The sequence below is a fragment of the Ursus maritimus genome, unplaced genomic scaffold, assembly GCF_017311325.1.
Source record: "Ursus maritimus isolate PB19 unplaced genomic scaffold, ASM1731132v1 scaffold_31, whole genome shotgun sequence".
Taxonomy (NCBI): domain Eukaryota; kingdom Metazoa; phylum Chordata; class Mammalia; order Carnivora; family Ursidae; genus Ursus; species Ursus maritimus.
The window spans coordinates 13,664,591-13,677,542 of NW_024425675.1; the positions used below are offsets into that span (position 1 = coordinate 13,664,591).

General features: G+C 32.7%; 1 protein-coding gene across 12 annotated transcripts in view; it reads right to left on the reverse strand.

Annotated features, from left to right (window-relative positions):
- The window catches only part of MLLT10 (MLLT10 histone lysine methyltransferase DOT1L cofactor), a 245,007-nt gene that overhangs the window by 55,089 nt on the left and 176,966 nt on the right, over positions 1-12,952 (reverse strand). For 9 of the 12 annotated variants that reach the window (XM_040645343.1, XM_040645342.1, XM_040645341.1 and 6 more), the window contains 3 exons: positions 9,458-10,027; positions 2,640-2,684; positions 1,749-1,781 (listed from right to left, as the gene is read on the reverse strand). In XM_040645343.1, the coding sequence (XP_040501277.1) occupies positions 1,749-1,781; positions 2,640-2,684; positions 9,458-10,027 (648 nt within the window). The remainder of the gene's footprint in view (positions 1-1,748; positions 1,782-2,639; positions 2,685-9,457; positions 10,028-12,952) is intronic. The other 3 variants (XM_040645350.1, XM_040645352.1, XM_040645345.1) reach the window with 2 other exon arrangements.

The window sequence follows — 12,952 nt, forward strand, 5'->3', positions numbered from 1 at the left end:
GAAAAGATAAATACCATATGATCTCATACATGGAATCTAAAACAAAACAAAACCCAAAATATTTCCAAGCTCATGAATATAGAGAATAGATTGGTGGCTGCCTGGGGAAACGGGAAAGAGAGAGGAAGCAAAATGGGTGAAGGAGGTCAAAAGGTATAAACGTCTAGATGTAAAATGAAGAAAGAAAATACAAAAGTCCATTATTTCATTCTTCTAGATTATGTGACCAAGAACACACAAGTATCTGAGTACACTACTGTAGTGTTTTCTCTCAGACACAATCTTGTAAAACACAAAATTTTAAAGAAAATCTGTGTTCATTTTATTAATCCCATGACATTCATTTCATTCACCCATACAGAAAAACATGACAACTGTCCCATTAAATTGACACAATCCAGTACTTTGTCAGCTAATAATGGTAGAGGATTTATGTGGCAATTCATTCACAATTGCTCCCCACAATATCTACTTTCCTTTTATTCCAAGTACACGCTTTGTTCAAACTTTCAGCGTGTCTCTAAATTCTAATAGTCCAAAATTAAAGAGTAAGATTTAACTACACAAACTGAATAAGATGTTAAAAGCTCTTGTTTTTATACTTCCCCACCAAAGAATGGTAACATATTTAGTTTATTTTCAAGAATGCTTCCAATCCCTTTTTCTCTAGACATGTAAAGTTCAAGAGCTCCGTGTTATCTGGAAAATTCATTATCTGAGACTCTGAAGTTCCAGGTTACACAGAGGAAGCAAGAATTATAAATAAATGTACTCATTAATAAAATAGTAATTTGTAAAATGGGTTTCCCATCTTGACCACCAACATCCTCAGAATCAATACAAGTGTCTATGTCTGCTCATCATGCCATTAGTCTCTTGCTAGCTATAGATTTGTAAGCATCTGACAATATAATCCAAACACAACACAAATTGACTACATTAAACCACATTACCAAAATACGCGAGATTTCATAAAGTTAATGAAAATGTGCTAGAAACTTCTGGTATCACATAAACTATCTTGAACAGATAAATAACGGAAAACAATCAAGAAAGACACTAAGTTCAATTGTTTTTGATCACTAAAGTATTAAAGATGGTTCTTTAAAACTGAAGAAACACTCAAGAATTTCTGCAAAAATGACTTTCATTATAATTATATTGCAAAATTGAAAAAAAGCTAGCATTTTTGTCTCATATCCTGATTTTAGAACCCAACTCTGCAGAAAATTCAACTCCCCTATAAAAACCTGGTTCCAAACTAGACATCATCTAAAAGGCTATCTTCCATTTATTCAGTATATTAAATATAGGGGCAAAATAATAAAAGTATTCTACACACTAATTTTTTTAAATCTCCAAAACAAAATTCACATTTCAAGTTGTGGAAGAAGCAGCTAATTCCTGACATAGGTACCAATTACTAACTTCATTGAGAAAAGAGAGCTTAAAAGAACTAGAAAAACTATTTACAAAAATAGAAAAAAGACTTTCATAAAGTTAGAACAACACTATTATCATTTTGCCTTACAAAGAGACAATAAAAGCTAAACTGATGAACTATATTGACCTATTATCCTCCTGTAGGCAATCTACAAAAACTTTTCACTAGCGGGCTGAACAATTGACTCATGGCAGAGCTGGATTTCATCTTATCAATAGAACATGCAAGCTTTCAATTGGGGTTCTCTATAAAAGGCAACCTTTGTGATAAATGAACCACCAGAGAAGATTCTAATAAAACTTACCATTGTGTATTGCATTCAGCAACTCTGAGAAAGCTTTTAAGTAAGGAAAAAAGGACTTCAGGTTAAGATCATTCTCAAACACACAAAAGAAATACATAGGCATAGACTGAATCAGTGTAATAAAATCTCAGTAAGTCTATTATGTATCATTGTTTGAATCATTAAAACTGCAAGTTTGGCTCAGTTTTTACACGTATAAATTTATAAATATTGTATTTCATTTGCCAATCTATCACCTAATACATTTAAGTAAAATGTTAGATATATTGTCATAATGGTGACAATTTTTCTTAGTAATAAATATATACGTAAAATTACTTTTAAAAAGACCTTTAACAGCCTCTCTAATGTCTTTCTTGCTAAAAGTATCGACAGGATGCAACTCTATATCGGTAAATCTACCTCAACAAATTCTATACTCAGCAATATTTATTATAAAGAAAAACTTCATTTTATCATCTAACCTGATCAAACATTCTCATTTCCTAGACTTCAGTATAATAGTCTCAACATATACAATGGTCGAAGCAAGAAAGCTACCTAATGCCAATATACAAATACTGAAAAATCATATTAACATTAAGATCAGTGGAAACCAAATTCTGAAAATATTACTTCAACAGGGAACAGAAGTCACAGTTCTGCCACTAAAGCACCATATTAAAAAGCCATAAATAATTAAAATTTGGTCACAATGACTCTAATATGGATCCTGAACATAGGACAACCAGCAAGTTCTCTCTGTAGGAGAAAAAAATCGATTCAATTAAGAACCAATTGCATTTCAGAAAATTGAAATTTAGAGGTTCAGTAGTGGCATAATATAACAGAAAAAAAACACTGAAGTAGAAGTCAAAAAGCCTGGGTTACCAACCCAGTTCGACAACTTACTAGTTGTTGGACAAGCTCCATCATGCCGATACTGCATGGAAATTTCTGTTGGGAGGGAGGAGAAAGGAAATCAGCAAAGAAGTTGCCAGTGACTCAAGGATAGAAAAAGAAACAGGCCAGAAAAACAGGGAAACATTCACCTAAAAGTCTAACTGAGAAGGGCGAACAGAACGGTGGAAATAGAAATTATAAGCCAGTACCTGGGATGTGACGGGTAGAAGGACCAAGAATTCTCACAAATCTTTAAATGGGATAGTATGAGAATGTCTGTGTGTGCATGTGTGTGCAAAGAACGACGAAAAGACATAAGGGCTTACAAGTAAATATGCGAGACAAGTGTCTAAGAAAAAAAGGATTCATAGTAAGAGGGAGTATCATTAACAACACACTAATGTGTTTTATACAATTCATTAGATGAGAACAATTTATCAAAAACAACTGAATTCCATGGTCAATTAAATTACTATTAAAGTACGAAGATTATTTAGTTTATACCTGAGCAGAAATCTATGATTTATGTAACAGTATAAAACTTTTTGAACTACACTCCGCTTACTTTCTTGTACCTTTCATTTGTGGTGACGATCATGAATGAATAAACCATTACGCTTACTCTTTTGCTCCACCCAAATGAGGAGAACAAGCAGAGGATGACGTGAAGCAATAAAACACTGCTAAAGGCAAAAGTTGCTGAGAAAATGAAAAATCAATTTCTATATGACATTCCAAAGGAAAAAATTACTGATAAAACTAGGACCAAGTCTGTGACTCAAAGGACCTCGCCTGCTAATCCTGGAAACAACAGCTATTCCTTTGTGGCTAACATTGGTCCAATTTTTCTTAAAAGAAGAATATCTGGAATTACTCTGAATACTACTTAACCAAAAACATGACTTCTAGAAACCATGTGTACAACAGAGTCTTCAAGGCAACTATCACTCACAAATCTACCCATACGCTTATCTCAGAAGTCAAGTCCAATCACGGGCCCACTCCAAATGACTTGAAATAAGAAAGACAAAAGCAAGGCAGAGCAAGCCAGCACTCACTTTTAATCATTTTAATGTTTTAAAAAAACCAAATAAACATTACATTAGATACTGTTCAAGAATCAAACCTTTAGACCAGTTTAGTGTAAGTCCTTTCCAGATGGCACTCAAAACTGAGACATGGTGGGAAACTCTGCGATCTTTAATGGTCATTAATAAATTCAAGTGATATTTTAAAAGGGAGGGCTACTGAAGAGATTGACATGGTACATTACAGAGAAATGGTAACTGTTCGGAATGGTGCCAAAAATTAATCAAAGGACACTAATAATAATAGAAGGATTTTTTCAATGGGGAACAAATTGGAACATGGCTATTCTGGCCTTTGATCTGGGACTTTTGTAGAAAGACATCCTGGTACAGGGCCAGCAAATTTTCAAATCATCAAGGAAGAAAACAAAAATCAGAGGATTTTCCAAGGAAGCAAACTGAAAGATATATTCTGGTCTAGCAGCACCCAATATCCTATATGATTTTCATTTATGACCCTAGATAATCAATTTATATAAAATCATAAACCTGAGTCCTTAAGATGGGTTTAAAGTATGTTCAATAACTGTATATTCTCCTTAGTCTACAATACTGTATTAGTTACTCTTGTGAGTTTATTAATCTTTATATCTTTATGATTCCCTTATTTGTTTACAGAATCAGTCTACTCCTAATTAAAATATTTTACCAAGGAAAGATGTCTCAATTTCATTTTATTAACCTACTTAGAAGTAGATATATTTCTTAACAACCAGTTCATAGTCACATGGGCTCAAGTTAAACTTTCATAACTTTCATATTTCAGAAAACAGAACAAACTTCTCTTGAATGATCTATTCATATTAATAACTCATCTCCCTGAAATCTGTAATCATGAAATACATAGGGTCAGAATCAAACAACTATGTTCCCAGAATCTCCTTTCATAGCATTTATCACCACTGAAGAATTCCATCAATGAAACAGATTGCAAGTATCTTAACTTCGAAAGGTATGACCACATTATATTAGAGAACAGAGACTAAGATTTTTAAAAAACAGGTAAACTTCAAAAGGACATAGTATGCCCAAAGAAAATAAGTTAATGCTAAATCGTCAACTACTTATCATTTAACAAATACCAGATTTTTTCCAAAGAAAATAACAAGATATTGATTTTTATGAAGAAAAAATTTCTTCATAAACTTTCACCTTAGTAAATCATAAACTCTCATAATATGGTTGAGATAAATAGGAAAAAAGAAAAGGACAAATACACTGGGGCGCCTGGGTGGCACAGCGGTTAAGCGTCTGCCTTCAGCTCAGGGCATGATCCCGGCGTTATGGGATCGAGCCCCACATCAGGCTCCTCCGCTATGAGCCTGCTTCTTCCTCTCCCACTCCCCCTGCTTGTGTTCCCTCTCTCGCTGGCTGTCTCTCTCTGTCAAATAAATAAATAAAATCTTTAAAAAAAAAAAAAAAAGAAAAGGACAAATACAATATATCAACTCTTCCAAATGCTGTACTAATTTTCAATGTTTCAAAAATCCTACTTGTTTAAGATCTCAAAGAATATATAAGAAAGAATTCAATTAAAAGCTTAAAATAATCTATACACCAAAACTTAAAACCTTTAGTAGCCACTTAAAACAACACACTGATTTCCCATTTTGGACAAGTCACTGTAACAGTAAATCACTTATCAGGATATACTTCAACTTATTACAATAAAAATCTTAGAATCCAAACCCTTGATCAGACAAAGAATTTATAAGTGTGTTCTGGCTTTCTATTCTGACAGGACCTGAAATTCCTAGAATAAATATCTTGCTTTGTACATGCTACTATAATTTGAATATGTCATGACAGGATTTTGATTACTATTTAGTTGATGCTTCTAACAATTTTAAGACAATCACATCATAAGTACCTGATTCTACTTCTGCTGTATATCCTAGTTGTGGTAAAACTGGAGAAATTACAACAACAGTAATAGTAGCTGCCTTGCCTATTTCACAAGATTGTTCTTAGCAACAAATAAGATAGTAATTAAAAAGTTCTTTAGAAACCGTTAGATGCTCTCAAATATAAGATATTACCATTACTGCAAGCTGATGGAAGCAACGTTATTTTTTTTTTTTCCGTCATTGAAATTCTTTTAATAGTAAGTTGCCAGAACTAAGTACAGGATACTTACTCTAAGATCAACAGCCTGTAAGTCTGATTTCTTCAGCTTTACATTCAACTTTCTATATACCCATCCTGCCCTACTTAATCAACATTACCACCAACTATCCTGCAAATTAGATTTCCCTATTAGTTTTATCCCTCAAATATAGCTTTACTTTCTTTTCTGATAATATTGTTGGACCTTCTCTGCCTACTCCAAAGTATAATTCAAATTCCAATTTCTCCGTGGTCTTTTCCAACTTAATACATCCTTAACTGGTCTGTAATACTACATGAAAAGCTTTACCAATAATTTCACTTGCAATCTAACTATAAACTCTTGGAAGTCAAGTATAAAATCACACAGGATATTACTAACTACATGATATGTTCTCAGTGATTTCTAACAGTATTCATTCATTAAAAAAAAAAAAAAGGTGTTCAGCATTTATTACATACAAAGCACTGTGCTTGCAGTGAGGCGACAGTGATGGACATGATACACAGCCCCTAGCCTCATGAAGCTAGGATTATATAGTGTGCGTTATAGTCTAACATCATAGCCAACAAATTCTTACAAAGGTCACCTTCATCATTACTGAATTATCACCCTGTCATGAAAGCAAACAAATCTTTTGGAAAGGGCATCATGCAAAAACAATTCTTGGTAAAACAGTACATAGTACACATCTCTTCTTCCTACTTATTTATGTGGGAAGAAAATTTCCTGGTTTTACAACTGCTAAATGATTTCTCTATCTAAAATCTGTTGAAAGAAAACTCAGCATTTTCATACTAGTAGGAGATACTATTATTGCAAGTGAAATTACTGGCTCAAATTTTCTCACTGATCCCATTGCTTAAAGTATGACTGACATTATACTAGTGTGGTTGCAAACCTTCATCAGCAAACACCCCTTGACTTTTAGAGTTGAGGGTCTCTGGAATCAAGGAAAATGCATCGTTCCACCACTTAGAGCTGTGAGAATTCTGTCTCTGTTCCTTCATCTGTACAATAAGTAATAATACTCAACACCTGTCCAGTGCCTAAGACAACTGTAGTACATACTACGTTTCAACAGCAGTTAGCAATTCTTAACTTATAATTAAGAGGACATAATTCCTAAATACCTATGACATTTAGCCAGTTTCTCCCAAGTAAGAATAGACTTTTTAGCCCTAAGTTTATCAATAAAGGTGTGCTCTGAACTAGTCATAAAATTTTTATTAAAATGTATAAAATTAAAGAATATATTACCTCAAATAGTTTTAAGTAACTGATCTCAGTGCACAATTATGGCTTTAACAAAACATAGTCTTCAGTTATTTTTAAGCACACTTTTAAGGAAAAAAATCCTAGCAAGTCTAAATTCAAGTCATTTATTTCCATGAAATAATAATACTTACAGAGTTTCTCCCTAAATTTCTTTACCTAGTGGTAAGGTAGAAGGGATACAAAGTCATGCTGTTCTGCCATAGATGTACCACAAACACCACCCTCCGAAAACAATAATTGTGAAAAGAACACTATTTCCCAAGGCTAAAATCTCTCTAAATCCGTAACAGGTAAGAAAATCTTTTCACAGATGTAAACCAAGACTTTAATTCCATTAATTTGAGGATGCGTATTTCAAATAGCACCCAAATGCAATTTCTGAAATTCAGTAATTTTCAGACTATGCTTATATGTATAGGATATCAGTAAGGAACTCTTCACAAAAGCAAATTCAGGCTTAATTTTCTCAGTATGTTTTTCATCTGATTACTGTGTATCTTGCTAAAAATGAGTATGAACTCAATGTTTTCTGAGTAGATTTGTCTAAATTTATTTATTTTTTTTTTACTAGGGGCTAGGGCTAGTTGCTAAGCCCCTCTGGCCTGAAAGAAAACATATGAATATACATAAAATAAATGAATATACATAAAATGTATATCCAAGTGTGCAATATACTTTTTTCCAATGGATTTATTTCTCATTACAATTTATATCATTCCCCCTCTAACACAGTGGTTGTCAACTAAGAGTGATTCTGCACCCTCCCACAACATTTTTGTCACTCTTGGGGGGGGGGTGAAGGGGAATTCTGGGTGCTACTGGCATCTAGTGGGTAGAGGCTGGGAATCTTGATAAATGTCCTACAATGCACAGGACAGGATTGCACAACAAGTAACTATTCCAACCAACATGTCAATAGTGCCAAGACTAAGAAATCATGGTCTAGTCTAAACCCATCCTTAATGCTTCTAATAAAAATTCCTGTCACAGTTTCCACTCATTTCTCAAAAACAAACAACTTGTCCAACAGGTCCAAGGTGGTACTGAAGCTAGCTGGGAAAAACAGAAAGAGAAACAAATCCCTGGCTGTGATCTTGGGCGCTTATTTTACCTATCCAGGTCTCAGTTTTAACAGCTGTAAAAAGGGGGAATAAATAGCCCTTACTTCATGAAACTGGTGTGGGGATTAAACAAGATAATAAATATAAAGCATTAACAGACCCTGGCACAAAGACAGCTATAGTTAGTAATTTTCACATCTGACCTTCACATATGCTCTTTTCTCCCTTAGAATGGTATTTGTTCACTTACTATAATTAATGTCTGCGTAACTATAAAAAAATCCAAAAGTCTGTATTTATAAAATACACATGAGCATTCTTCATTTAAATTGCGTTCATTATATTTCCATACCATTTCCTACCTACCCTCTCCACCAATTAATAGAACTGATAAAATCCATAATAGTTTATTTTAGCCAAAATCTCATCATTTCTACAATCAGAAATCTAAAATCAAAACAGGTGAGGTTTACAACACTTAATTAAAATAATTTACCTCAAATTCAAGATCAATTTAAAAGATAAATGTTGACATTTAGCTAATATCTAAACTGTTAAGTTTTTGTCTAAAAACATGGAACTTCAAATTTTTAAGAATTGACAATATTCATAATATAAAACATAGGTTAAAAAAGCATCCCAATGATGTGAATAACAACATATGTAATGTTAATTCATTCCTACTATAATAATGGCGAAAAACTGTGAGACATACTTGAAAACAAAACGAATATAAATCATTTCAGATATCGTCTGAAATAAAATGACTGTTAAAGTTCATATATTTAAGTCATTTTACCACTGATTGAAAAATATTCCAGATGGATAATTCAAGTAGAATTTGTGTGAGGAAGTACTGAGAAAATGAAGACTAATTAAACTTTAGAAAATGAAAGCTCAAACAAGCACCAATCAAAAACATAGTGCAAAACTATGCAAAACTCTCACACCTTAATTGTGATTTCTGATTTGGGTTTAAAATACTGTGCAGGCAAAGCAAAAACAAAAATGGGAAATTAATTTCAGGTATTTCATAAGAAATGAGTGACCAATAAACCATTTAGCCTACATTTAGTTAAGTAAACTATCAGATTATAGTGCCAAACATCCTGTCCAAACACCAAATCATCTTCCTAAGATCTTAACACATTTTTTTTTCATTAAGACAAGTACATGTCATTTAGCAACTCAACGTATTAACAAAACAATAGTTTAAAATGAATTTCCCTTTTGGGGTAAAGGAACGGTGGTGGTGGTGGGGATAAGCAAGAAAAACAATGGGCAAATCCCTACCTGAACCAACTGGAGATGAGCCAACACTAAGACTTTGTAAACTTCCATTCCTGAGCAATGTAGGAGATTTCTGAAGACTAGAGCTTGTTACACTTCCTGCAGCTGATGCTACAGATGATGTTGGTGAAGCAGAAGAAACTGAGAGATGAGAAACATTCTCTTGATTTTTGTTTCCTTTAGGTCTACCAGGCCCATGCTTACTTTGTTTATTTCCTTTTCTTTTCTTTTCCTTTACAGTTTCTTCTTCTATGCCAGAAGTTTGAGCCCGCTTATATCCTGCTGTTGGAAGGCTGGAATTACCCAAATCTCCAGGTGAATTTTCAAAGCTTTTAGGCTGTGAAATAACAGCTGAGGTCGAAGGGAGACCCATTATGGAACTAAAACTATTTACCCCCCCTTCCTGGCTTCCAGACTCTCCTTTATGTACATCTTTGGTTGATGATGACTGTTGGGAGTGAGTATAACTGTCATTACGCAGATCTGAGTCTGTAAAGCTCAAGAAATCCTGGGGAGACTGTACTGAACTTCCCGAAGATGATTTTACACTGCCTGGAGTTCCTGAAAAACTGCCTGTAGTAAAATAAAAAGGGGGGGAGGGGTAGGAAAAGAAAAAAATTGGATGCAAAAGTTCCCACGAGCAGTAGAAATGATACAATCATCAAAAAGAGATGGAGAAAAAAAAACTAACTATAAAATTTAGGACATCACTATGTAACAGAATTTTAAAAGGTTATTATCGAAATCAAGTTGATCTATAAAATTATCTTCAAAAAATATGTCATTTCATAGCTATTAAACTGAATATTAACTCAAGTTGCAAGCCATTCATTCTACAATGACCAAGATGTAAGATATGCTTTATTTAACCTACCTTTTACTATGGCAACATTCCTCAACGTTCCCCCAAATACCTGTGTATGCTTGAGGAAGGACTGAAGAACAGCAAAATCTCAAAGTTTGACCAGACTACTATGTATTCTGAATAGCTGGAAGAACTTCCTCTTTTTTAATTACTGATGATTTGATGTAAACATTCCCAACACACACCCAGAACCAAAAGATGCTGCTTAGGTTTTAAGTTCTGAGTTTTAACTTCAAGATAATGTTAGTGAATATTATTATTCAGTTAAATCTACCCCACCAAAACATGGATTTGATAAAATAATATTGATTACATGGAACCTAATCTATATATCTAACATTCTCCCAGTCCACTACCCATGGAACTGCATAAAGAAACCAGCCACTAACATTCTTCTATTGCTTTTATGAAGTAAAATCACAGGAGAGGCACCCTCATGAATCTCCTTCACAACTGCTTGTCTCCTCACTCTTTAAAGAACATTAGTAGCCCACTACGTCACTATGAGATTAAAAGTTTTTATCTACTTGGTACAAAAACAGTATGGCTGGGATGAAACAATAGTTTGGTCCACCATCCCAATTCACCAAACTGTCTCTTCATGCTCACCAAATGAAGTGACAAGCATTTAGACTCAGTTGTGACCACACATCTATTATGTTTCATAAAACTTAAATTATATCATATTTTAACTAATGCATTTAAAAACAAAAGCTCAAAATAAAGTGTTTCATCAGAATGGAAGGGAAATTTCAAGCTAAGGGTTAAATTTTATTGCAGAGCACATTCAAAAGTAATCACACATAAATCCACCTAAATATTTACAACAGTATTTTTCTCACACACAAAAAAGAATTTCTTTTTAACTAAAGTCTCAAGGTTTTGAATTTTAAATTTTAAGCTTTTCTGAAATGGCTTATTAAGCAAGAACATTAATAGGTCTAAAATTTAACTCTTTGAAGATAATATCCATTTTATTCATTTACAAAATTATCTGTACCTATGTGAGCATTTTCAAGTTATGTCTATATAGAAAAACATACATAATAAGAAGCCATTTACATTACATCAATCATTTAAGGATAACTGTAATTTGCCACTTAATTAGCAACTATAAAGAAGTTCTTTATTATCCATTCTGATCTGTCACCATCTGTCTTTTTTCCACACATTTTTGTTTTTACAGCTGGTGTTAAAAGCTCACTACAGTGTAGCAAATACTTTCAAACATTTAGTATATGCAATATTTTAACATATATTTTCTAAAATTTACATACTGCCTGCAATGAAAAAAATAAAGCCAAGCATCTTAAACACCCTACCTTTAAATTTCAACTTTTAAAACTTTTATAAAATATTACCTCAGATACGAAAACATAACACATTCTATACCATGTCTCAAGAGAGGCAGGAAAAGACAATTCAACGTTGTGAATGTTAAGAAAACGAGGGATTTTTTTCTAAATGCATTAGTACTTCAAAGATTAAAAACTGAAAAATGCAATTTTAACAGTGGAAAATAAGGTCTTAATTATATAAAGAGATGACTGAATTCTGCTAATATCACATTCAAAATGTAAATAAAGTTACATTAAAAAGAATTAAGGTTTTACTATTTATTTTCCACAGTAGCATAAAAATAACAAATATAAATTTATTAAAATAAAACAGCAAATTTGGCATTTTATTTCTATTCCACTTGTCAATTCTTTGTAATATAAAGAAAAAAAAAACTAAAAGTCTAGGACTTAAAAATCTTGAAGCCCAAAATAACTTAGTTTAAAATATACAAATAAACTTTTTAATAAGAGATCAGCAGACTACTCAATCTCTCTACATATTCAAATTTTTATTATCAGCAAAAGCTTAAAGAAAAAGGACAGTTCTTCCCCCTCATTTATTCCTAGGGGGCAAAAAAAAAAAAGAATGGGGGGAGGAGGCACTTATTGTATGCTCCACTAATATATTTATCTCCAACGGTTTTTAACATTTATATTTCTCAAAATATTTATGTTCATGTTAAAAACACAAAATAAAAACCTAGAAAATAGGGCTAATGGACTGTAAGGTTAGTGGAGTTATTCTGTTCTCCATAAAATAGGGTTGCCATATAAAATACAGCATGCCCAATTAATTTTGAATTTTAGTTAAACAACATGTTATTTTTTCAGTATAAATATGTCCCATGCATTTATTTGGGGCATACTTACACTGAAAAATAATTTGTTGTTAAGCTGAAATTCAAAATTAAATGGGCATCTTGTTATAGTAGCCTTACCAAAACATACATAAGCTTAGTAAAATTCTACTTCAAGCTTTATAAACTTCAAGCTTTATAATAAATGCAATAATCAACAACTATTATTTACTGAGAACTATTTATATTCCCTACAAATTACCCAGTACTTGTTTACTTACTAAGAATATATACTTTAACTGTTTTAGTGTTTAATTAGGACAGATAAATGATAACAATTCATTAAAAAGAAAGACTATTCTATAGAGCAGAAAGGAAAACTCCAGCTTTTATTGTTTTTTTTCTCCCCAAACTTAAACTTTATTCCACATCTATTTAAACATTAAAATTACAGTTCAGCTTTGGAAGCACATGTCATAACATAAAAGGTCCCAGA